The sequence below is a fragment of the Protopterus annectens genome, chromosome 5.part1, assembly GCF_019279795.1.
Source record: "Protopterus annectens isolate FY-2018-M chromosome 5.part1, PAN1.0, whole genome shotgun sequence".
Lineage (NCBI taxonomy): Eukaryota > Metazoa > Chordata > Ceratodontiformes > Protopteridae > Protopterus > Protopterus annectens.
In genome coordinates, this window is record NC_056736.1 from 529,616,829 (window position 1) to 529,642,460 (window position 25,632).

At 41.6% G+C, this 25,632-nt stretch overlaps 1 protein-coding gene and 1 long non-coding RNA gene across 5 annotated transcripts in view; one reads left to right on the forward strand and one right to left on the reverse strand.

Annotated features, from left to right (window-relative positions):
• Nucleotides 1-15,508, reverse strand: part of LOC122803508 — a 159,072-nt gene extending 143,564 nt beyond the window's left edge. Inside the window, exon 1 of the long non-coding RNA XR_006365125.1 lies at nucleotides 15,012-15,508. This is a non-coding gene — a long non-coding RNA (uncharacterized LOC122803508). The remainder of the gene's footprint in view (nucleotides 1-15,011) is intronic.
• Nucleotides 15,509-15,666: 158 nt separating this feature from the next.
• The window catches only part of NAA50 (N-alpha-acetyltransferase 50, NatE catalytic subunit), a 328,119-nt gene continuing 318,153 nt past the window's right edge, over nucleotides 15,667-25,632 (forward strand). For 2 of the 4 annotated variants that reach the window (XM_044073146.1, XM_044073147.1), the window contains exon 1: nucleotides 15,667-15,914. In XM_044073146.1, the coding sequence (XP_043929081.1) occupies nucleotides 15,889-15,914 (26 nt within the window). In that variant the 5' untranslated portion in view covers nucleotides 15,667-15,888. The remainder of the gene's footprint in view (nucleotides 15,915-25,632) is intronic. The other 2 variants (XM_044073148.1, XM_044073149.1) reach the window with 1 other exon arrangement.

The following is a 25,632-nucleotide window of genomic DNA, read 5'->3' on the forward strand; positions in this document are numbered from 1 at the left end:
GGTAGACATAACACAGGAAAGTTGAGGGGAGTTTTTTTTGTGGAGGATACAGCCTGTTCTGTAACGGATACAAATGATGGGTAGGCACAGAAGGTAGTGAGAGGTGGCTATATAGCCAGAGAACAGCATTTAGCATGGAGCTGGGAAGGTCAAACAGAATACAGAAACAAAAAAAAGACAGGTTCAGTACACATAAAAAAGCTGGAAAAGACTGTGGACTGACACATACATAGAGTGGACAGCTGGTGATAGGGAGGCTTGGACAATGATCAAAGAATGAAGGGGGACAAGGTTGGCACTTGGCATGCCTAAATTCCAGGCTGGTCCAGAGGGTAACAAATCTAGACATCACTCATCTGGGAGGCTTATGTAATGGACATATTGCTCCTATGGAAACCCGATTGGCAGGGCCTGTTGGTCATGTGATTACCACTCAAGCTAAGAGACCCTCCACACTAAGTGAGCATCCGGTTGCCAGTGTACCCCTGCAACTGACACCACAATACCACTGCAGACTCCTTTAGTCCACCTTCAGGAGTGGAGCCTTCACTCTCAATACTAAGAGGCAAACAGGGACAGCACCAGTCACCCCCTCTATGTCAACTCCAGCAGGGGTGGTCCCCCCAATCATGACAGGCTAACCAACACCTGTAGCAGCAGTTGCTGATAGACAGTGAGGATCACAGCATCTCCTCCTGCTCTTCCACAAGTGGACTTCTAGAAAGATGGCATAGCAAGTACAAATTATAACATGTACATGCTACAAACAAAACTGCATTTGAGCACTCCTCTGGCACAGAACACACAGACACCTCTCTGAAGAGGAGTTTGTCACACGTCTGGTCAGAATAAAACAAGTGAACATTCATGGATTCGTAATCTTTAGCTCATTTCTGGCCCTTTTTTGTTTGTCTGAGCTCCGTTTCACTCAACCAGCTTAATCTAGCTTCACCTTCAACTCTGCACCTCAGGTCTTGAAAAAGTTGCTCTTTTAATCCCAGTTGTGACACCATGTTGCTTGTCTGGTCAAGATAAAACAAACACTCATGGGTTCAGTTCAAGCAACTTTATTACACACAATCAGAAATGAAGCTTTGTAACTTAATAAAATTACAAACAGACTGCCTACCACACTCATACATGTCAACATTCTGACTGCTCTCTCAAAATGGCACTGCTGCCTGCACATGCTCACCATTTATATGCACATGCCTACATCTGGAAATGCTTCTTCACGGTACATACATAGGCTCTGATCTACATCCTCCCTCTAAGAAATGGTACATATATGAAATGACAGTATTCAATGGCATGCAATTTACAGAAATGACCTTTTGACATGCAATTATGCAGAAGTAATTTGACATGCAATCATACAAAATTAGACACATAAAACAATCATGTCCAGGTTGCTGTGTATTTTACACTAGGACTAGAAATACAACCTGATTGTGTAACATAAAAGTCATGATTGGATCTAGCAACGGGACTGTCTAAAGGAATGTTCATCTTTGAGGGCAACTAGGACATCAGGAACGGTAATGGATACTCAAGACATGTTCTTCAAAAAAAAAAAAAAAAAAATCTCTTGTTTTCCCACCTTACTGAACTAGAGTAGTCCAGTTTCAGAGTTGCTGATCCCTGGGCTTTGTTTTTAGTTCCTGTTACTGATCCATTGCCTTATTAGGAAGGAGGGAAGTTTCTTTGCTTACCAGTGGGAGTGGGAAGCACTGAGCAGCTTTTTTGTCCGAATTGGTGAAGTTTCAGCCAGAAACTAGTAGTCTATTGGTCGTTTTGGGCCAATTCCTAGCTCCTTTCAGCCCCCTGCTATAAAACACGCTAAACACGTGTTTTCCAGCTTGTACCAACTCTGCACAGATCCTCGTGGTGGCCTGCAGAGTGATCCAAGCAGCAGAGAGCTAAAAGAGTGACTTTCTACCAGATATAAGTATTTTTGTGGCTTTCCCACTGTTATTAAGCTAGCGACTGCATTTCGCCTGTTTTACTGCTACTTTAAGTGATTTCTGCATTTTACACTGTTTATTGCACTTTAAGTTACTAATTGTTGCAAATTGTTTCTGTAGGCTACACACTAAAGTGCGCTAGCCGATTTACAGCATTTATAGCATTTACTGTCTGTTTTTTTCCTTATCTCTGTAATAAAACAAAAAAACTCTTGTTTTCCCACTTTACTGAACTAGAGTAGTCCAGTTTCAGAGTTGCTGATCCCTGGGCTTTGTTTTTAGTTCCTGTTACTGATCCATTGCCTTATTAGGAAGGAGGGAAGTTTCTTTGCTTACCAGTGGGAGTGGGAAGCACTGAGCGCCTTTTTTGTCCGATTTCGTGAAGTTTCACCCAGAAACTAGTAGTCCATTGGTCGTTTTGGGCCAATTCCTAGCTCCCTTCAGCCCCTGCTATAAAACACGCTAAACTGTACTGCTGATCTAACCAGCATATCCTATAACTGAAAAGTTCATCTCTACTTGATTCCCAAGTAGACTATTCTCCATCTGTAAAGCCTAGCACTTACTCCTACAGTACTTGCACCTTGATAAAGCACTCTTATTATAGATAGTACCCCACCAGCCCAAAACCCACTTCCCCGGAGTCCTTTGAAAGTTCTTTATCTACTACTTCTAGTATGTCGAGGGATCAGTTGCTAGTGTCCTCTCCAGCTCAACTGGTGAACCTGGGAATATTGAGGCAATGTTACAATTGCCTCATGTACACAGACAATCCTCTCCTTCTCCCACAAAACACAAATACATGCGAGAGATGCAACTATACGGCCAAACTGGAGGCTGAGCTCTCTCAACATAGGACTGGCAAGACCAGACAGGAGGAGAAGGCAACCACACACAATACATACCCAGTCACACATGGTACCATCACAACTTCAAATCATACACATACTCACACAAAGACATACTCGGAGGCTCTGGTCAAAAATTTACCAAAACAGCAGAGGCCACCAAAGCAGACACCCAAACAAATACCACCTCACGACCCAACACATGCAACACATAGACCACACAGTCAGAGTGTCAAACAGTCACAGCCCTTAAGGCCAAACAAAATGCCAGACACACTTGTCATTGGTGATTCCATAGTCAGACACACTGACGTCCCGCTCACCAGACTGAGTAAGGAGAAGGTCACAGTAAGCTGCCTGTCGGGCGCTAGAATCCGCCACATAACGCAAGCACTCAGGTCTCTCAACAGCAGGTACAAGTACGACTCAGTCATTGTCCACGCTGGTGTCAACGACCTGAGACGCACTCCTTGGACTACATGAAAAGGGACGCCGAGGAGCTCTCTGATTATGTAGCCCAGGCAGGTATGACCCTGACCTTGAGCAGTATCCTACCTTCACCTAGAATGATGCCACAATACAGTGATAAGATGATCAGCTTTAATAATTGGCTTAAATTCTGGTGTCATTCAAAGGGGATCCAATGTCTGTCTGCCTGGGATGACATGCTGGACAAGCCACGCTGTTTCAAGGGACGGCTTGCACCTGTCACCCTGGGCTTCGGATATTGGCAAAGGCTCTTGCCACCCCCATAGTGCCTTTTTAGGCAAGGCTCAAATTCTAAACCTACGACCCTAGAACACCAAAAAGGGAAAAAACTAAGGGTAATGCTGCTCAATGCCAGAAGTCTCAATCTCAAGATGCACGCACTCAAGGCCCTTCTCAATATGGAGAACATCGATGTCTGTGCTGTGACAGAAACCTGGTTCAAGGCTCCTGAGAGCACCCCAGCACTAACAGGTTTCACCTCATATCATACGTTCCGCCCCAAAATCCGGACAACACCAAGAAAGGAGGGGGTGTCCATATTCATAAAGGACACCCACACCTCAAGGTTGGTGGCAACGCACGATGCATCTGAGACCATCCAGGTGCAATTAACCATAGGCAAGACTGCTCTGCAATTTGTAGCATGTTACAGGCCACCCTCTCAAACTCAGGAACCTCACATGGCCTTCCTGAAAACATTGGAGGGATAAATGTATCTCCAAACACCATCATACTAGGTGACTTCAACTACCCTAATATAGACTGGGAACACTACTCAAGCCCGAACACTCTAACCCAAAGATTCCTGGAGTTCATAAACTCAAATGCCATGGAACAACTAGTCACCATCCCCACAAGAGGTGAAAACATACTTGATCTCATCATCACGAACATGGGATCAAAATGTTCAACACCGAAGTATACCCCTCACTGGTGAGATCAGATCATAAACTAATCTCGCTGGAGGTCCTCATCCCGCCCCACCTGAAACAAAAAGACCACAGTGAAAAACTTCTCAAAAGCCGATTTCACACTTCTAAAAACTAGTGTGGTCTCCTTTAAGGCCCCTGAGCCAGTGGTAAACATTACTCAAACCGCTGAATCACTTACAAATGCCTTCTACCAGCACCTACAGGACTGCATGGATCAGGCAATCCCAAACAAAACTAAGACTCTCTGTACCAAAGGCAAGCGTCCAGTCTGGTGGACCCCAGCCATAAACAAGCTCTACAACAAAAGGAGGAAGCTACTACAAGATAGAGCAAAATCCTTGAAAGGTAAGACACCTTTGATCATTATAAGTAAAAACTAAGAGCTCTCATAAAATCATCCAAGGCAAATTTTGAGAGAAAAATCGCCAAGGACTCTAAAGACAATCATAAGGCCTTCTTTAGCTATGTTAGAAACCTAGGAGGAAACTCCCAGATATGCTCAGAATTAGTTCAAAATGATGTGAAAATTACTGAACCTACACACATTGCTAACATACTGGCTGACAGGTTCAGTGCAAACTTCTCCCCTTCCCCCAAAAGGAGAGATATCTATTCCAGAGGATTGTAGCCCCCAAACATCTCCAACGCCCAGGTGAGAACTGCCCTCACTAAGGCAAAAAACACAGCATCCATGGGACGGGATGGTGTCCCCGGCTGTGTGCTTCATGAACTCAACGAGGAATTAAACCCACAGTTAGGACAGCTGTTTAATCTTAGCCTCACCTCAGGATACGTACCCAAGGAGTGGCGACGGCGACTGTGGTCCCACTTCATAAGGGCGGTGCCTCCACAGACCCTGGAAATTACCGCCCCATTAGCTTGACAAGCCTTATCTGCAAAGCCATGGAGAGGATCATAATGGAACTCATAAATAAAGACATAGGGAACTTGCAGACTTTGGATCCAACCCAGTTTGGCTTTGTCAAAGGCAGATCCTGCCTCTTAAACTTGGTTGACTTTTTCGAGACAGTCACCAAGGCCATTGATGAGGGAAAGGCAGTCCATACAGCCTACCTCGACCTGGCAAAGGCCTTGACACAATACCCCACTCAGGTATCATCGAAAAACTCATCAGCTTGAATGTAAACCCATACATCACAAGATGGGTTGCAAACTGGCTAAGCGACAGAACCCACAGGGTCAGAGTTGCTGGAGCCATGTCAGACTCAAAGCCTGTCACAAGTGGTGTCCCACAGGGCTCAGTCCTGGGTCCACTCTTGTTCGGCATCTACTTTTCTGAAGTACAAGCAAACACAGGAGGGTTATGGCTGACAAAGTTTGCAGATGACTGCAAACTGGGTGCCATAGTCGAAAACACATCTGACACAGATATCCTCCAGAAGGGCCTCACAGAAACGGATAACTGGTGCCAGAGCCATGGCCTGAAGTTAAACGCCAAAAAGTGCATAGTCATACCCTTCGGGAAAAACAAGGTTACCCCTAGCTACCATATAGGTGACAATCCACTGAGCACAGAAAAGTCATCAGGGATCTGGGGACCCAAGTTGACAGTAGTCTTCGCTTGACACTCATGTTGCTAAAGTAGTTAGGAAAACCTTCTATATCGCCCACCTGATCATGAAGGGATTCACATCTAGATCAAGGGAGGTCATCGTCCCCTGTACTCATCACTCATTAGACCTATGATTGAGTACAATGCCCGTTCGAATGTATCTGACCAGACACCTGATGCAGCTTGAAAGGCCCCAAAAGTTCCTCACCAAAAGGATAAAGGGTCTCAAAATATGTCTTATGCTGCCCGACTGAAAGAACTCCAGCTTTATTCAGTCTCATACCGCTTGCTCAGAGGTGACCTGTGCCTGACATATAAGGCCATGTCAAACCCAGATTTGATGAATATGCTTCACCTCAAAAATCTAGATCCCTCAGAACCACAAGGGCGGAGACTTAAACCTTGACATGGTTATAAATAGAACGTGCTGGAGGGACAGATTCATCACCCAGAGACTCCCTATGCTGTGGAACAAAATCCCGGTACATGTGAGGCAGAGCACCTCGCTGGCCTTGTTCAAGAGGAATCTTGACCAATGGATGGGAGATCGCAGATATACCCCAGGGATTACTTCAGTGTCACTGCTTGACAGAGGCACAGAAAAATGATAGGCATAGTTTTTATTCAAACTAAAGGGGTGGCGAAAGCCACATAACTATGGGCTAGGCTTATAAATGCCCTTGGGCAGATAGCCTAGTATGAACCTATGAACCTATGAACATTGTTAGGGTTGCTCCGAGATCTACAGTCCGTCACAGGTATGATACTACAATATCATATCCAATACAGGAAGAAGATGTCTGTGGTTTCTCCCATATTCTAGAACCTCAGATTCCACTAAGTAGGACCTTGGCTCAGCACATGTACCTCTCACTTCAGCAATTCGATCAAAGCCTTTCACAGTTTGCATCCCCACTGTCTCTCCTTTTAATGGACGAAGAAATCGGCTTGTTTTATCATAGCTGGACTTCTGAAAAGAATGCTTCTCAAAAAGTTGGGCTTTGATTGCTCCGTTTTTTGCATTAGGCACCAACAAACCAGAACTGATAGACAAGTTTGTTCTGGTTTGCCTAGATAGAAGTCTCTGAGCAGGCAAGCCCAGTAGGTTGTCATGGGGTATATTTCCGTGACTGATTAAACTCAAGATGATATGGATATTGTCACACCTCGACCTCTCTAGTAGTTGCTCTGCACACTGTACTGCACGTTCAGCAAAGCCATTTGACTGTGGGTACTCAGGACTACTATTTCCGTGGATAAAGTCCCACTCTTTAGAAAATCACAGAAACAATTGGCTGGTAAACTGAGAACCATTGTCAGAAATAACGGTGTGGACTACCATGGATTGAGAAATGATGTTTCACCTTAGTAATAATTGCATTGGACGTTAGGTTAGGTAGCAAATCGATCTCAAACCAGTTTGAATAAGAGTTTACCAACACTAAGTAATGCTGATTATTCCATTGAAATGTGTCAGTTGCTACTGTTGACCAAGGTAGTTCAGGGATTTGGCTTAGCTGGAGTGGCTCTTTTTGCAAATGTGGCTTAGTACTGTTGCACACTAAAGAAAAGCACTTTATCAATGTATTTTGCTACAGAAGGCCAAAATACTAGTCCTCTCAGTTCTTTTGCTAGAATCGAAACCTGGGTGGCCACAGTGCAAAAACTGAATGTATTCATGCTGTAAGGAAGTAGAAACCATAACTTTCGGACCTTTCAAAATGATAGCATCTTCCATCAGCATGTCATCTCTATATAGGTTCATAGGTGTGTACTAGGCTAATGGCCCTGGAGCCTTTACAAGCCTAGCCCATAGAAGTGCCCTGGCATCGTGCCGCCCGACATTAGTTCTCGGAACCTCTATCAAGTACAGCCAATGCAGTGATCCCCGGAGTGAACTTTCTAGTTCCCATTCACTAAAAAGATTTCTCTTGAAGAGGGCCAGTGAGGTGCTCTGCTTGACATGTACGGGAAGTCTATTCTAGGGCATGGGCAGTCTCTGGGTAATGAACCTGTCCTCCAACATGTTCTGCTGATTGTGGTAATGAGTTAGAGGTCTCTGGAGCGTGTGGTGCGGAGGGATTAGGATTTCTTCTAAGAGAGCTGGGTCAGACATGGCTTTGTAAGTCAAGCAGAGATCGCCTCGGAGTAGACGATATGGAAAATACGTTTGCACTTTTAGCGGTACACAGGATTGCTTTGACAGCCATCCTACATTTATGAAGTGGTTGAGCCTTTGCCTTAGGATTAGTCTTTGTATGATCTCTCAGCTCATCAAGTTTCATGGCAGAAACATTATGCACTTCCATGACATCAAATTCAAAATTCTCTGCATCAAGCTGTGCCATGCTATTTCTAGGTGATCAGGATAAGATATCAGCCAGATAAAGAAGTTTATCCCTTGTATAAACCATTTTGAAATTACACTTTTGCAATTTGAGCATCATTCTTTGTAGTCTTGCTAGAGCGGAATCCATAAGCTTCTTTAAAATAATGGACTAGAGGTTGATGGTCAGTTTCTATCTGGATAGCTCGGCCAAAAATACAATCATGGAACTTCAAACATGCAAACACAATTGCCAAAAGTTCCTTCTCAATTTGAGCATACTGCATCTCCGTTTGGGTAAGAGTTCTAGATGCACAGGGAACAAGTCTGCCTTCTTGAAGAACAACTGCACCAAGACTGAATTTTAAAGCAACGCAGGAAAGGTTTGTAGACATTAGTATCTTAATGTAGGAGGGTTAGCAATTTACTATTTGAGGTCATCAAATGCTCTTTGGTGTTGTTCTAACCATGACCATGCAACATTTTTGCATCTCAGCTCTCTATGGTGCTGATAACTCACTAAAGTCAGAGATGAAGTTTGCCTAGCTAACCATACCAATCAAACGCTGTAAGACTTGAATATTGTCTGGAGATGGCATCTCAAGAATGGGTGCTTGTTTAGAAGGGTCTGGTTATAAGCCTGTACTGGTGAATAAATGACCCAAGTAACTTCTGGTAGTCTGAATTTGCACTTCAGAGGACTGACCTTTAAAATTCACTTCACGTGTTCTGTCCAGAACTTCCCGGAGGTTTCTGTCATGCACTGCTTCACCATTGCCTCCAACCAGTAAATCAACTATTACTGCACATGGGTAGCCTGAAACAAAATTTGCTCCACTGCACTCTGAAAGAATTCACTGGCAGAATTTATTCCAAAAAGGCATCCTGAGGAATCTGAATCTATCAAACGGAGTACAGAATGTAGTCAGTAGTCAAGATTTGCGATCAAGAATCACTTGCCAAAATGAACTCTTTGCATCCAAGATAGAAAAAATAATGGCATTTGGCATGAGAACAGCAATCTCTTCAATTGTACACACAGGATGATGAGGTCTCTTTAATGCCTTGTTCAAGTCTCTTGGGTCAATGCATATTCTGATTTCATCTGAATTTTTCTTTTGAGCAGCTACCATGGAAGACACCCACTCAGTTGGTTCAGTGACTAGACAAATCACACCTTACTGCACCATTTTGTCTAACTGGACCTTGACTTTGTCCTGCTTAGCAATTGGAACTATTCTTGCTGGTCTGACCACTGAATTGACCTCTGGGTCTACTTTCTTGGAGTATATAACTGGGAGTTTGCTTAGCTTGTCGAACACATCAGCATACTCAGAGAAAATAGTGTCACTGACGCTGGAACTGGGACGTGTTTACATGATGGAGTTCTTTGTTAAAAGAAAGCAATTTCATTCTCAAACTGTCTCAAACCTAATAATGACTGCACAGGTCTTATAACTATATAAAATTGCAAACTGTAATTGCTCCCAGCTGAATAGCATGAAAGCACTACTGAGCCTTCAGTTTTAATCTCTTCCCTTCCATAAGCAACAAGCTTCGCACAATTCCCAAATTACATTGCACACCAGCTCTCACTTTAACAAATGTTTCTGCTGGCATTACATTACACTTTGAACAAGTGTCTACTTTGAGCTCCGTGGGCTTGCCATTGAGCAGAACAGTAAAAAAACACTTCATTCTTTGCCAACAAAATTTACTGCATTAACCTTTTCACCGACCATTGATACACCATCTACATAGTAAGTAGGGTTGCAGCTTTCTATATGATCAAACGGCTTTTTGAGTGACTTTTCTTATTAGCTGAATGAGGCTTGCTTGATTTGCAAAATTTTTTTTTTTTTTTTTTTAAACACTTGTGGCATTGCTGACCAAATGCTAAGCACTTCTCTTTTAGACTCATAACTGGCTCCACAATTACGACAGTTAACAATAAGACTTGACTTGGGTTTTGCCGACTCACTCACACTGCACTTTGCATGCCCTTTTTAAATGAGCTAGTCTTGGAACTTCCTAGAAAGCTACAGGTTTTCCTTGCCAAACCTGTAGGGGTTGCTGCTGCTATGTCTTGCATATAGTCTACATTTGCTCTAGAAGCTGTTAAAGCCATGCTTTTTATCACTTGCAAACATATCCGTGTGCCTTTCTGTGAGCCAATGGATTTGACAAATCTCTATGACTTTGCTCAACTTTAAATCACAGTCATGAAGCAAAATCGCTCTCACTGCAGCACTATTAACACCACACACATGCCTGCCCTTTATTAACTCTTTCAAATCACCAGATCTGCAAGTTTTGCCTTTATTTCTCAAGTCAGGAATATAAGCTGCTAAAATTTCACCTGGCTTTTGGTCTCTTGTATAAAATAAGTGCTTCTCTAATGTAACATTTGTCTGGTGGTTGCACATTTCTCTAAATTTACATTTTAAGCACTCAGGGTCCTCCCTTGATTCAGCCAGTACCACAATACGATGGTTTTCCCCTTCCCCTGCATATACTTCTGATGCATACACAAAATGAACACTCTAATAGCTTCTGACCCAGCTAAGTAAAATGAATGCCCCCGTACATGAATCTTTGTCAGAAAAAGCCACTTGTATGAAAATGTCATATTCCTGCTCAAATACTCTCCAATTCTCTGCTACATTATATCAAACACAAGCGGATCTGGTCTGCAAAATCCCTCTGCCATATCAACACACAGCAGTGAAGGTGACTGAAATTATGTACGAACATACACACAACAAATATATATGCCAGAACTTTATGCCAGAACTTGCAATTATGCCCAATAGCACAACAAATTCTTTCAAATAAGTGCACTTTGCCAAATAAGTCTCCGTAGCACAAGAACATCGCTGTACTTTGTGAAACCACCCCTTATCAGCGTAAAAACACTTTGAAATTACTGTACTTTGCGAATAAACTATACACAATGGAAGAAGCTCAGAGTAAAACACTTAGAGATGAATACATTTTGCAAATAAAACTGTATACAATAAAAGAGCCTTTCAAAATGGCTGTACTTTTGTGAAATAACTGTACAGTGTAAGAAACACTATGAAATGGCAGCACTCTGCGAATAAATGCACACAGCACAAGAAACTTTCCAAAATGGCTGTACTGTGACTGCACTTTGCAATATAACTATACATTGCACACAGCAAACTCTTTTGAAATAATTGCACCATGATAAAGAACATACTCTGCAAACACTTTGCACACTGAGATACTTCAAACAACTCTAGTTGTGCTTTGAATGGCTTATGTCAATGTGAAATAGTAGTCTGTGCCCAAAACACTGTCTTTTACTAAAACACATGCAGTCAGCTTGTCTTTAAGCTTAATTTGCCCTTTTACTGTACTCGTCATAATTTTTTAATCTCTTATCATGGTCATTATACTTTTCTTGCGCCCATTTTACTTCAAACATGCTCATTATGCAAACCAAAGGTAATTCTGAGCCCCATATAAATATCTCTTCTAGTTTTATCAAATATCATGGTTTCAAACATTTTGTTTAATAATGCGGTTTGTGCCTTTTTGTTTGATTAATAATGCATTTTGTGGCTTATAAATGCACAGTTTCATTTTCTTCACCAAATAAATCATTTGTGCAGTGTTCTTTATCTTTAACTTGTTTCTGGACCTTTTTTGTTTGTCTGAGCTCCGTTTTACTCAACCAGCTTAATCTAGCTTCACCTTCAACTCTGCACCTCATGTCTTGAAGAAGTTGCTCTTTTAATCCCGGTTGTAACACCATGTTGCTCGTCTGGTCAGGATAAAACAAACACTCTGGGTTCAGTTCAAGCAGCTTTATTACACATCAAAAATGAGGCTTTTAACAAAATTATAAACAGACTGACTACCGCACTCATACATGTTAACACTCTGGCTGTGCTCTTAAAATGGCACTGCTGCCTGCACATGCTCACTATTTATATGCACGTGCCTACATCTGGAAATGCCTCTTAAAGGTACATACACATGCTGTGATCTACAGAGTTCCTGCTTTTTCCATCACTCACCATATTCAGCCAGCAGCCCTCTGCATCTGCAAAGGGAAGCATGTTAGTTCCATACAGACACAGACACACACCTTTTTCCTTCCCAATGCCAGTGACTTCAACCCCCTCCATGTTTGCTCCCAATGTCCTAACACCACAGATTCCCTTGTGTCTAGCATGCTCCCAGGGTGACACACATCAGAAGGGCCTCCCTACTGGGACTGCACCTTGCACACAATGTCCCCAGATTTACTCTGCGAGAGGACTCTGGAGGATGCATCTGCCAACACACTGTGGAGCAGGATGGGTCAAGCAATGTGCTGTTGTACAGCAGTTGGCGAGGGATTTTTGCTAGACAAAACCTAACCCCATGTGCTGTCATCATTCCCAGTGTGTGCAAGGTTGACCATTCCCAGTGTGTGCAAGGTTGACCATGAGCTATAGCTTGAGAGCATAGACTTGGTTAGCTACTGTGGCTAACTTTCTCCATACCCCCACCCACTATATAGGTCAGTCCTTTCTCCTCAGCCCCAGCTTCCACCACAGCTCATGGGAAGGTCCTCCCAGCATGTTCTCTCCCTCCTAGCACAAGAAAACCCATCCTCCCTGTGAGCATTTTAAACTGAACTTGGGTCATAGTCAGGGTTCTGTCCCTATATGCCATCAAGCTGGTACAAATCACATACTGTTAAGCATCCATGTACAAAATTGTGTATAGTAAAAGACAATGACAGCACTCCAAAAATCTTTACTTCTACTCTTGCAGCAGGTCACAGGGGCACCATTCCAGGTCATAATTATGATGAACCTATAACTGGCTGATTGGGTAACAGGGCCATCACATTGGCCCAGCAACTAGTCCTTGAGGTCCCTGTGCAGGAAGAACAAAAAATTCTGCTCTCCCTTGCACACTATGCAGAATCCCTACTCTTTAGGTTTGCAGAAGAGCGATGGACATACAGTAAAAGTCCACTTGAGGAGCAACATGGTAGATCCTTGCAAGAATGCATGTTTTTGAATCATGTGTCACTTACCATACTTCTGCACCACAGTACTATATGTATACACTTACCATATGCGCTAGCATACAGATCATCATACGCTGTGCTCACTGTGACTTGCACAGTTTGTGCCAAGTATAGAAAGTGTGTCATGCACAGACAGAAATTCAAATATAGTGGTGCTATCTGCCTTTACTACCATATCTGCCATGCCAACTACCTCTTTTTAGCACAATATAAACAGTTGCTATTTTGTGCAGCACTTCCTATGACTAACTGAACACCACAACCAAGATACAGAATTAAGGAAGGTGTCTTGCCTTGTAAAGTAAGTACTCAAGCAAAAAAAAAAAAACACTGTGGCTGTAAAAGAGACAAAGGCACATGTCTTGGAATATATGTAACTGAGACGCCATCACACTGGTATTGCACCATATCATCTGCATGTATGTGGCAAAGTTCAAGCTATAAGCATAGGGTAACTGTAGAGATTACATGGAACAAGAAGTGCGGCAGTCCACTGCCATATGTACACACATGGACACAGTATTTACTGACATTTAATTACTGGGAAACTGACTGGGTAGGAGCCCATTTTCATCACATGCCTGGAAAGAAAAATCTCCAAAGTATTAAAAAATATTTTAACAATAATTTTTCAGTATTTAAATAATTATACCAAATTAAATGCAACACGAAAGTGTGGTTAAGAACAGACACAAGTTATATGAAAGATTTAATAGAGAAATTTTAGACAGCTTATAGAAAAAATTAAAGGTAAATTAGTACAATACAAATGGGAATTGTAATATAAAAGGAGAGGGAAAAGAATGCTTATGGTTTATTTAGAGAGAAATGGATAGGAATGAAGAAAGAAGAATAAGGATGTATGAACAGATGCATGTTCACATTTAAGGATACGGTTTATCCTGATGTTTGGCAAAACAGAGCCAGTTTTTGACTAGGAAGTCTTTCAAAAATGGTTTTGAAGGATGGTACCAAAAGTGGGGTTGAGGGTACATGTAGCAGTAATTACAGCTGTCAACCAGATCCACTATGGGGGAAGAGCTGTAGTCACACTCAAGTACATGCCACAGCTTAACTTTCAGAACCACTGCCCGACAGGTTTGGCCTCCGGTATTACAGAAATTGCTATGGTCACTTGAGGGTAGCAAAGCCTTGAAATATTTACTAACTAGTAAAATGAAATGCTACTGCTGGTCCTCTGCACACATAACATGCACTTACTGGGCAAAGGTGCTGCAGTCTAACATTAGCAAGAAAAAAAACTGGTAGGGAGGAGTGCATAATATGAATGTTTCAGGCAGCCATTGTGAGTCTCTGTAACAAATATAGCGAATGGTTATCAATATGATAATCCCTGCAAAAGGAAAAGCATGGGTCATTGCGACTGACAAGTGGATCACCAACACAGAGGTAACACAATAAGGTCAAGAAACCAATAGCACAGTTTGCAATATATCGTGTGCATGAGTCACCATAAATCACGACTAATAAATATATCGACCTCTTCAAAACATGCCCAATAATTGTTACTAATACGGCTAAATGAAAACCAAGCAAAGGCAGAATATGCATGCTGTCGTTTAGGTTATATTAACTGGTCTAAGTAAACATCCGTAGACATGCCTTCGCTAGGCAGAATCTACGGACATCAAACACCAATCGTACCACCAGCAAGATCATAGCCTAATTCAGATACCAAATAACTCAGTCTAGAAATAACACTAAGTGTAACTGTCTGAATTATGTATGCTATTCCAGTTCACTAATAAAGGATCAGACTTACTCCAAGCATTCCATTAAAATCAAACAGGACAGGCATTACCTACCAAATAAGCACACTTTAGCGCCTTACTCCGCCAGTTACAGCTCACCGATTGCCAACAGCGTTCACCCCAAAATCTCCCTTAATGTGGAGATCACCGGCTAATCAGCTGATTTTCTCTCAACCCCCACGCACAATACGTTACGCCTGATGCAGTATGGGAATCGAGTTGCGAAGAAGCAGTTTCTGTTAAGCTGCGGGTAAATCTAGAGCGAATTAAGCTATGTGAAAATATAAGTTCTACTTATCTGTAAAACAACACTTCTTATATTAATTAAGTTTCCCACAAACTCTTTATAGTCATGTGACTGTGACACTAATAAAGTTAAAAGGGTGGGCAAGTGTTTTTTTTTCGGGGGGGGTCGAGTTTTAATTATTCAGTAGTATTTATCTGATGATGAATAGGCTAATGGCATTGACATTAATGACATAAACAATAAATTCATTTATGTTCTGTAATTCGTAAATAATTCAACAAGTGTCTCACAGTAAGATAGGGTTGTGAGGTGGTTACAGTCACAGAAACACAGCTGACTTGACAGAAGGGTGGAACCGAAAGACGCGGTGATGGTGGAGGGTAAGAGGTCAAGTGGGTGTGCCTCGGCCGTGCGCGAGTTTGCGGGTAGTTGCAATTGCTGTGCGTCAGGCAGTGGTGTGGTTTACGAGGAGTTCTACACGTGGGTTCGGCGGGTAGGGCTTAACTGTAAGGCGCAAATAAGTTCTCACACTTGATCTGGAAAAGTAGTGTTCTAGGCTGCTACCCGAGAATCAATCTCACGGGTTGCTGTTCCCACCCCTGCTATTACTGCCGCCAAGATGAAGGGGTGAGTCCTAGTGGCAACTTTCTGTGAAAGAGGGCTGTTTGTTAGACTGAGACCAATATGGACAGAAAACGATCTGGAGTTAGGTATGAATTTCGGGCCGATAGTGAGCGGATGGACAGTGAGCAATTAAACATCTGCATTGCCTTGAGTCGGTGTTAAAGTTGGCAGTGGAGATGTGTTTTTTTTAAGAGGGGGAGGGGAACCTGTCTTAGTTTACCTGACTTTGTTCTCCAGTCACTCTTTTGCTAGTAGTACCCGCTTCTCGCAGGCCAGCTGTCTCATTTTTGTTACAGAGTGATGATTCTGTGAGGCTAATAAGGGTGTGTTGGTACTTTGGTATTTGTAGGCTTGCCTTTCGAATTAAAAATTGTTTTAATTATACTTTGGAAGTATTCTTTCTTTGAAATGCAAGATATAGTAATCGAAATAGATGGTGTTTTAGGAGAAAACCGTAGCTTATAGCTTAAACTGTTTATTTTACCATGTTGTGTATACATGTCTTGTAGCAAGTTTCGCGGCTGAGATGAATTGATTTGCACAGGTGCAGATCCCACCCAATATCATCTTATTTTGGAATGCATGAGCATGCGTTTTGCAACACTAACGATATGTTGCGTTACAGAGTACCTCTTCCGTGTTGTCTTGTTTGACTGCATCTGATTTATATTTCGTTTGTGTTGTTTCTAATACATAAGATTATGATACATTTTATTTTAATGCTTTCTCAAAGGTTTTTGTGCTTAAATATCTAATCTCTCAATTGATTTTAAGTAATATTTTAGACATTTTGAGAAGTATAATCGGCATTGCTTGTTTGAAAGTTGTTAGTTACCTGGAAACTGTCTTAGCGGAAATTGAGTGGTTGCATTTGGACATTGAAAACTCTTGAGCTGTTACCTTTAATTTGGTCACATTTCAAAGGCACACCGCACTGGGTCTGTGATCAGAGAGAAAACACTTCTGTGTGTCAAGAGAGGGTGTTTCGTGGAAACAGTAGCTTTTTTCTGTATTTCCAGGTTGTATTAGTAGTAGTATTACATGTGTAATACCTAATTGATTGTATGTTTTAAACTGGTATTTTTCCATCTCTTTCTCAACTCACATTTGAGAATACCCACCCACAACTTGAGAAAAAGGATGTAAGATTCATTTAACAGACCCCCCCCCCAAAAAAAAATATATATTCTCCTGGGTGCTTCAGATGTCAAGTCCATAGTGGTGGCTTTTACATCCTCACTTTAGAGCACCGGCCACAACATTTCCATTTTTGGACTCGAGATGCTAAGGCACTACCTCATATTTGGCACATCTTGTACTTGTGTAAAAGGACATATCCTCAAATTGGCAAAAGCAAGAAATTTTGCTTTTAAACGTTTGAATTTTAATTGGGTTGAAAGTCTCATGATCTGTGTGATAGTTAACAGTGAGTGTACATTTATTTTATTCTGGAGAAGTCTTGTTACAAGTAGATGAAAGTGTTAAATAAAATTGTCAGTTGCAGCAGAGTTTCTTTTGCTTAAGATGTTATATTTTGGAATATGTTGTGGTTTCCGTGATGTTTGGTCCCATAATCTGAGATGCTGCCTAATACTTTGTCCCTAGGTAAAAGCACATATTCTCAAGCAGGCAAAAAGTAACTAGTATAACGGAGCACATACCTAACACAAAGTAATTTCTAGGTGTGCTGTAATCTTCATAATCCGTTTATTAATCACTTAAATTTCTTAATAACCCTCTCTTGCTGTCTTCATGACTGCTTAATAAAAATGTAACTAAACTAACAGAGTGTGTGTGTGTGTGTGTGTGTGTGTGTGTGTGTGTGTTGGTATCTGTTTTTGCAATGAAAAAAATAAAACTATATGGGTTCTAATTTGGGCAGCATTACATAGTTGAGATGCAGTCCTAGATGCGGTAATGGCAAAATGCATCGCAACAATTGCATATACAGAGTGTTTCTAAACAATTAAGGGTATACATTGAATTGTTTTAGTTGTGCCAGATTTACTGAATTCCTAATGCAGGAGCAAGTGATTTATTTCTCCGAAAGTTTGTTTTAGATCTATAAATTGCACCCATGAGTTTACGCTTTTCCTTGGCCTCGTAGATATAATTGATTATGGTGCAAATAGTTATTTATAGGTTCATAGAAGGTTACTAGTCTAACGGTTGTAGAGCCGTTAACAAGCTTAGCCATATTTATCCTGAGTTGCCCCGATTGTCAGTAGTTAGGTAAGTGAAGTTCGCAGAGGTAAGGGTCTGTGATAGTTGATGACTTTCTCTGTCCAGGAGGGACATAGCCCCCCACCCCCCACCCCCCACGAGTGAATTTGCAGTCACCCATGTATTGGTGTAAGGTGTGCTTTGAAAGGGGTTGGGGAGGTGCTCTGTTTCACATGAACTGGAAGCTTGTTCCAGAGACTACAACGTCTCTGGAAGATGCATCTGTCTCTCCTCTAGCATAACCTGTTATGTTAAAGGCCAGGATAAGATCCCTGGAGCGAGTGACCCTCGTGCAGTTTGGTTTACAAATGTGTAGCATTTCTGTCTGGGCCAGGTCAGAAACTGCCCTGCAAGCCAGGCACAGGTCAACCTGTAAGAGACAAAATACAGTGGCAGGGCTTTTAGTTTTTTTTCCATGTAAGACTTTTGTGTACCCTGTAATTACTTGGTGAGAAATCTTTATGGTCTCTCCAGTTGTTGCAGGTGTCTGGTGAGGTACATGCAAAAGAGAGCATTGTACTTTGGTTATTGGCCCAATGAGGGCCGAGTGTAATGAAGTTGTGACAGCCTTTGATCTAGATGTGATGTCTTTACTTACAAGATGGTGCCACACAGGATTTCCTTACTGCTGTGGATACGTGGTGGTCAGAGCTCAGGTTGCCATCAACCTGAGTACCCAAATCACATACCACTGGGTCTACAGTTAGGGGGGTGCTCTTTCTATAATGCAATTAGCAGGAATGTCAGCCTTTTCAAAGGGTATAGTAATATACTTGGTTTTAATCCGTTGTTTTGGTACAAATCATTTGTCTGTGTTAACCCTGTCTGCAGTAACATCGTTGGGGGACTCGATTGCTCTCAATTTGCAGGCTGTCCAAGTTTGCCTGGACTTCCGAGAAATAAAATTGGAATAGTAAGGGGCCCAGCACAAAACCCTGTAGTACGCCACTGGTGACTGGTCTTTTGCTAGCGGTGAAGTCACCCACTTTGATAGTGTGTGTCCTGTTGGTGAGCCAGTTGGATACCCATCTGGTAATGTAGGGTTTAATTTCCAATTGGGAGAGTTTATCTATAATACTTGAGTGGGGGATTGTGTTACATGCCCTGGCTAGGTCAAGATAGGTGGTATACACTGTCTTTCCCTCGTCCAGGGCCTTGGTGATTTTTTTTTTTTTTTTTATCAAGGAAAGCAAGCAACCCCTTTTAACAGGCATGATCTACCTTTAACGAATGCAAACTGGGTGGGTCCAGAGTTTGGAGATTATCTATGTCCTTGTTAATAAGGTCTCTCGCTTTTTTAATTTCTCCAAATCTTTTGGGTTTCTAATACAGTGACGAATGGACCCCATTCCCAAGTCAAAGTACGATTAAAGTTCATGAAATTTCACTCTGTCAGCCAAAAGTGCTCTTCGCAGCATCTGCAACGTGCAATTCGTATAGAGTTACATTTATTGGTAGTGTATGATTGTAGAGACCCTTTTATTAAAAAAAAAAAAAAAAAAAAAGACCTGTTGCTCCTACTACTGTTGGAACTTATCTGGGTGTTCTTGTTCCACATTGCTGTAGTTTCTGCTTGCAGGTCCTGATATTTTATGATTTTGTCTCTCTATATGCAGGACACTGTAGTCACTGGGTGTGGCAATTTCAGTGATTCTTTCCATGTTCTTGCAGATGAGGATAGTCAAGCTTATGAGCCTATAATTCTTAAGTCGTCTGCTCTCCTTTTGTGCAGAGGGATTACTGTTGCTGTCCTCCATTCCATCTGAACATAGCCAGTTCGCGGGCTGTGGTTAAACAGGGATCCAATTGGGTCTGCTAGGTCATGTTTTAAGTTGTTTGAGAGGCAGCGTGGGATGTTTGGTCCCATTGATGGTGTTTTTTTGGCCTTTGAGAGTGCCAAGATGACCTGTCTTGAGATGATAGGCTGAGGAATGGTGGCAGGTATACTGTGGGGGATGATTGGAGGGGACTGGGTGAATTTTGTACCAGATCTGTCAGCTAGCAGATTGGCTATTACCTCCGGTTGAGTGTAGGTGGTGCCATTCACAACCAGTTCAGCGCATAGCTGGGTATTCCCTTTTAGATTTCAGATGTAGTTTTAAAGAATGCTTTGCGATTATCCTTGGCTAGGGAGGCTATTTTTGCTTCATAATTAGCTTTGGAGGACTTGAAAAGAATCTCTAATTTGTTTATATTCCCACTTGCTGTTGGACACTGGTTTCTTTCTAGTGTTGTATAGCCTTGTGTATACTAGGGGTTTACCAGGGTGGCTTGTGTGTGCTTTTTTTTTTTTTTTTTTTTTTTTTTGCAAGACCTGGTTTTAATCCAGTCGGGTACAGCTGATTCTATACAACTGCATAAGTGGTTATACAGGGCATTGGTTTACACGTATGCATAGGAGTCCGTGTTATCTGCATTCAGGGGAGGGTTTGAAACTTCTTATACCATCGTTTGGTGGGAAATATTTTATCTTTGAAAAATTCTTAAGCATTTTTGTGCTTGATGGGGTATCTGGTGTTATATTTACATCGAGAATGATTTATGATCTGATCTTGCTGGGTGGCCATTGCACTGGGGGAGGGACTATGCTCGCCCATGTTAGTGAGTAATATGTCCTGGACTTTTGTGAGTGTGCTGACTAGCTGTTCTAGAGTGTTTGCACTGACTAAGTCCAAGAACCTCTGAGCCAGCATGTTTGTGGTAGTGTTGTGTTTTTCCAGGCGATGGGGTGATAATTTTAAAATCACGCATGAGTAAGGTGTTAAGCTGTATGGCAATCCCAGGAAGTCTAGGTATACGGTATGCACCCATGAGTAAAGTGTTGATCTGTGTGGCAATCCCAGGAAGTCCAGGTATACGGTATGCTTTTCCTGTTTCATGGTGGGGACCTATAGCTAGTTATGATGTGGTAGGGGACTTTGCCTGTAGTTAATTGAACATGGGTAGCTTGAGTGTTGTACTGTTTGACCAGTCTCTAGGAGTACTTATTCTTAAAATGTGTACACCTCCTCCTTTGGTTCTTTCTTTCATGCTCAGTTAGTGGTCTGAATGTATGGAAGGCATTGCAGCCCTGCATGGCCAGGGTGCTTTCCATGCCTTTGAACCATGTCTCTGTGACTGCAGACATCAGCATTTTCCAAAGTGAGGAGTAATTCAAGGGAGTGCGGTTTCTTGTTTAGGCTCCTAGCATTAAGCAAGAATACCTTGAGTTTATCAAGACAGGATTTTATGTTGGGAGATTATTCTGGCACTGCCTAAAAAGGCACAGTAGGGATGGGTACTATCTTTGCCAGTATCCAAAAGCCTAGGGGAGACAAGTGCAGACCATCTCTGGCAAAGCAGCATGGCATGTCTTCTTAGGCTGACAAATATTAGGTTCCCCTTGGACTGACACCAGAAGCTAAACCAATTGTTAAAGTTGATGATTTTTATGTGTATTGTGCCTCGTCCTTGGGTAAGGTACAATGCTGCTTAAGGTTAAGTTTATACCTGTTTGTAACACACAATCTGAAAGCTTATTCGTGTCTCTTGTAGTCCACTAAGGTACATCTGAAGTCATTCACCCCCCACATGGACTATGCCTGAGTCATACCAGTACTTGTGATTGAGTGACTTGGCAGATCCTGGCACCTGACAGGCAGCTAACCATAATCCGCTCCTTCACCAGCATGGTGACGGGAACTTCCATGTCTCACAATGCAGTTGCCTATGGCAAATAGATTAGATTTTGTAGTGTTATGTCTTATGAGCTTATTTGTTGAGATGTGTGTGTGTTTTGTATTGTGGTTGTATTTTTGCATTGCTGTGTGTAAATGGTTTCCATTTGGGAGGCCTCTGATCTTTTGTTACTAGTGAGAACGTCAGCATATGTGGGTTTGTGTTGTGTCCTTATTTCGTGTGGAGAAGTGTGTGTATGTGTGTGTGTGTGCTGACAACTTGTTTGGCATTCAGTTTGCCGTTTTGCACAAGCCTTGCCTCCAGTTTCATAGTGTAATTACATCTCAAACATAACGTTTTTGTTTCAGGAATATGTGGTTGTCAGTATACATGAGACTGTTGCTACATTGCTTCAATATGCCCCATGTCTGTCAGGCTGGCCAGAGATATGATAGGGGAAACTGCCCATCCATGAGAATGGGTCTTACTGTGTTTGTTTTTTATTGGGGAAAAGAATGGGTTAATATGACAGGACTGTGTTGGTAGCTCTGAGACTACAAGAGGGACCTTTACTTTGTAGGCTAAGGTTGAGCCATAAGGCAATGCTGCTCAGTGCACAACTGAATTGATCCTAGAGCAACAGAAAAGCTTGGAAGGGTTTCGTTGACAGCTGTTTAGGGAAAACTGAGCTTTTGAGTCTTTACAGGGCACTGCTAACTGCCGCTGAGCGAAGAGCACTGCCCAAATGTGAGACTGGCTAAATACCAATCGGGAAACGCACAATAAGCCTTGTACCAGAAATCCCCAACTCAGACAAGTTAAATCAGCCCACTTCTGCCACAAGGGTGCAGAAAAACACCACCTTGATGGTGGAATAACTAGTAGAACGAGACCACACAAACTACCTACCACTAACAGTGTAATACAGTACGATTAACTATTAAAAGCAGACAGTGCAGTTTCAGAAACTACCTCCTGCTGTATTAAGCTTTTTTTGAATCTGTTTGTCTAAAAGCGGACCATAATTTTTTTGTAGTCTTAATCTAAGGGGCAAAGTACAGATATAGGCTTGTAGTCTGAAGTTATTTGGGGATTTTTTTTTATTATTGGCGCAGCTTCAATATGTTTCCAGGATTTACTCCTGAAGCAAGTCTGAGATTATAGTGTATGAAATGGCATAGAGATTTTGGTGTCTGCTTGGCTGCAATTTTGTAGGTTTTGATATATGCTTAGCTGATATTTGTAGGTTATGAATATTTGGCTGATTTATGAGCCTCAGTGCCTTCCCTCGCATCAAATTGGGTACAAAATGGAAGTAAGAGGGAGGCAATTACAGAATATCAAGAATGTGTCTATTTATATTGCTGCTGTGGTGAGGTTGGTTATGGAGACTTTGTATTGTTTTGGAGGGTAAATGTTTTGATATGTTTACAAGTTGGGTGCCTGTGTTGGTTTGTTTAAGTATGCTATAGATTATTTGCAAGTCTTTGTTTGGTGTAGTCCAGAATAGTTTTTATGGTTTTGGGCAAGAAGTCTTTGTATTTTGTTTATGTAATGCATCTTTTCTCGTTTCAGTAATGCATCTTCTCTCGTTTCAGTTCTTGCAACATATTGTTCCAGATCTGCCTTCCATTGTTTTCAGGCTGCCTCTCTTAAGTAATTTCTTAATGCCTTGTGTTAGCGAGTGGCATAAGGTATTTCTTACTTCTATTTGGATTAGTGGGAACAGTCTTTATCGGCTACAGGGTATTTTAAGAGCTAACTGCGGGCTGTAATAGATTAAATTACTCAAATGCCTCAAGCTCAATGCCAAAAAGTGCATTGTCATCCCCTTGGGTAAAAACTCTGCACCCATGAACTACCACATAGGCGGCAGTCTACTTAATGCCGAATGTGTGATGAGACCTTGGGACCCAGGTGGACAGTCTCTCCTTTGATCGCATTGCCACAGTAGTCGGGAAATCCTTCTACATGGTACACCTAATCACAAAAGGGTTCTCATCCCGGAAAAGAGGTCATCGTTCCCCTCTACTCGACACTCAGACCCATTATACAGTACAACACCCCTTTTGGAATGTACCTCACAAGACATCTGCAGCAGCTGGAAAGGCCACAGAAATACCTCGCAGAGTATTACTGGCTTCAAACAGATGCCCTACACTGACGGTCTCAAAAAACTCCAGCTTTACTCCTGTAGCATATCACCTACTCCAAGGTGATCTCTGCCTAACATATAAAGCTTTGTCAAACCCAGAGCTGTTGGACATGCTACACTTAAAGAAATCCCAATCCCTCCGAGCTACATGTTCTACGGACCTAAACCTTGTCACCACAATAAACAGGATATGCTGGAGGAATAGATTCCTGTCCCAGAGACTTCCCTTACTCTTGGAACAAGCTACCCATCTATGTCAAGCAAAGTTCCTCATTAGCACTCAAGAAAAATCTTGATGAGTGGATGGGAAATACACCCTGGGAATCGCTTCTGTGGCTCTGCTCGACAGGGGCACAGGAAAATAACTTTCTTGGGTGGCATAAGCCAGGGAACCTTGTTAGCTATGCTTACTTTGGCCGATTTAGCCTAGTACCTACCTATGAATGTTACATTCCTGCTGTGTCAGGAGTTCAGTATTTGAGTCGGCAAGCAGTGTGCTGGTTCTGTTTTGTTGGCTTTATAGGCTTTCTTTGATTATGCACATTTAAAGTGTTTGGTAAGATGGTGAAGTCCTTTTCTGGATCATTTGTTATGACTGCTTTTGATTAAAGATGCATTTTAATGATTGCAAGCAAGTCCTGGTTGGTTCTGATTTTAACCGTTGGGATTGGATTAAGTGGTATGGCCAAGGTTATTTTGTGTAGTAGCCTTTATATTTTAATGTGGTGTATATCTTTAGATGTTTAATGTGTGTACTTAGCTTAACCCAGGGAAATACCGAAATGCGAAAATCTGTCCCCATCTTGGATAAATGTTGAAGTAGTTATGCATAGCGTTAGAGTACTGTTGTGGTTGAGTTTTTTTGTTTACTTAATGTTTTGATGTTTTTTATTATTTTTAATTGCTCCTTTTTAGCATGGCTCTTAAGTCTCAGCTTTATCATTTGCAGATAACTGGTGGTAGTTTAGCTAATACCATGTATCCCAGTGACGTAAGGTAATGTTTTCTTACACTGTCAATTTCTTTGGTGGTTCTAGCTTGATCCTTTACTTCAAATTGTCGCCTACTTACTACTGCCCACATGTCAGATTTGTGATTTGCTTCGGGTGAGTAGCAGTATATTCACCAGTTCCGAGCCTTGTTCAAATGTAGATCTGGGTCTGTGGCATGTATTGTGTGGTACTGCTGGGTTCTGGCTGCCAAGTACAACTTCATATCTCTTGCAGAGTCTGAGAGAGTTGTGCATTCTGTTTTGTTAGGTATAGACATTTTAGTGGAAGATTAGGAGCATTACTTTTTATATTTTGAATGTAATTCTGTCCTTTACACATTTTGTAAATTACATTTTGGTTGCTGAGCGTTATCTTTAGTGATTTAATACTATAGATGACATCTTAGTCCATCTACTTTTTCATGTTATTCGTAAGAAATTATTGTATTGAGAATCCACATCTCATCTGCTTTTACAATATATACTGTTTTTTATAGTGTGTGTGTGTGTGTGTGTGTGTGTATGTGTGTGTGTATATATATATATATATATATATATATATATATATATATATATATATATATATATGTATATGTATATATGTATATATGTATGTATGTATATATATATATATATATATATATATATATAGTGTGTGTGTATGTATATATGTGTGTGTATATAGATATAGATAGAGATGAGAGAGAGAGGATAGAGATAGAGATAGAGAGAGAGATAGAGAGGAGAGAGAGGAGAGAGAGAGAGATAGAGAGAGATA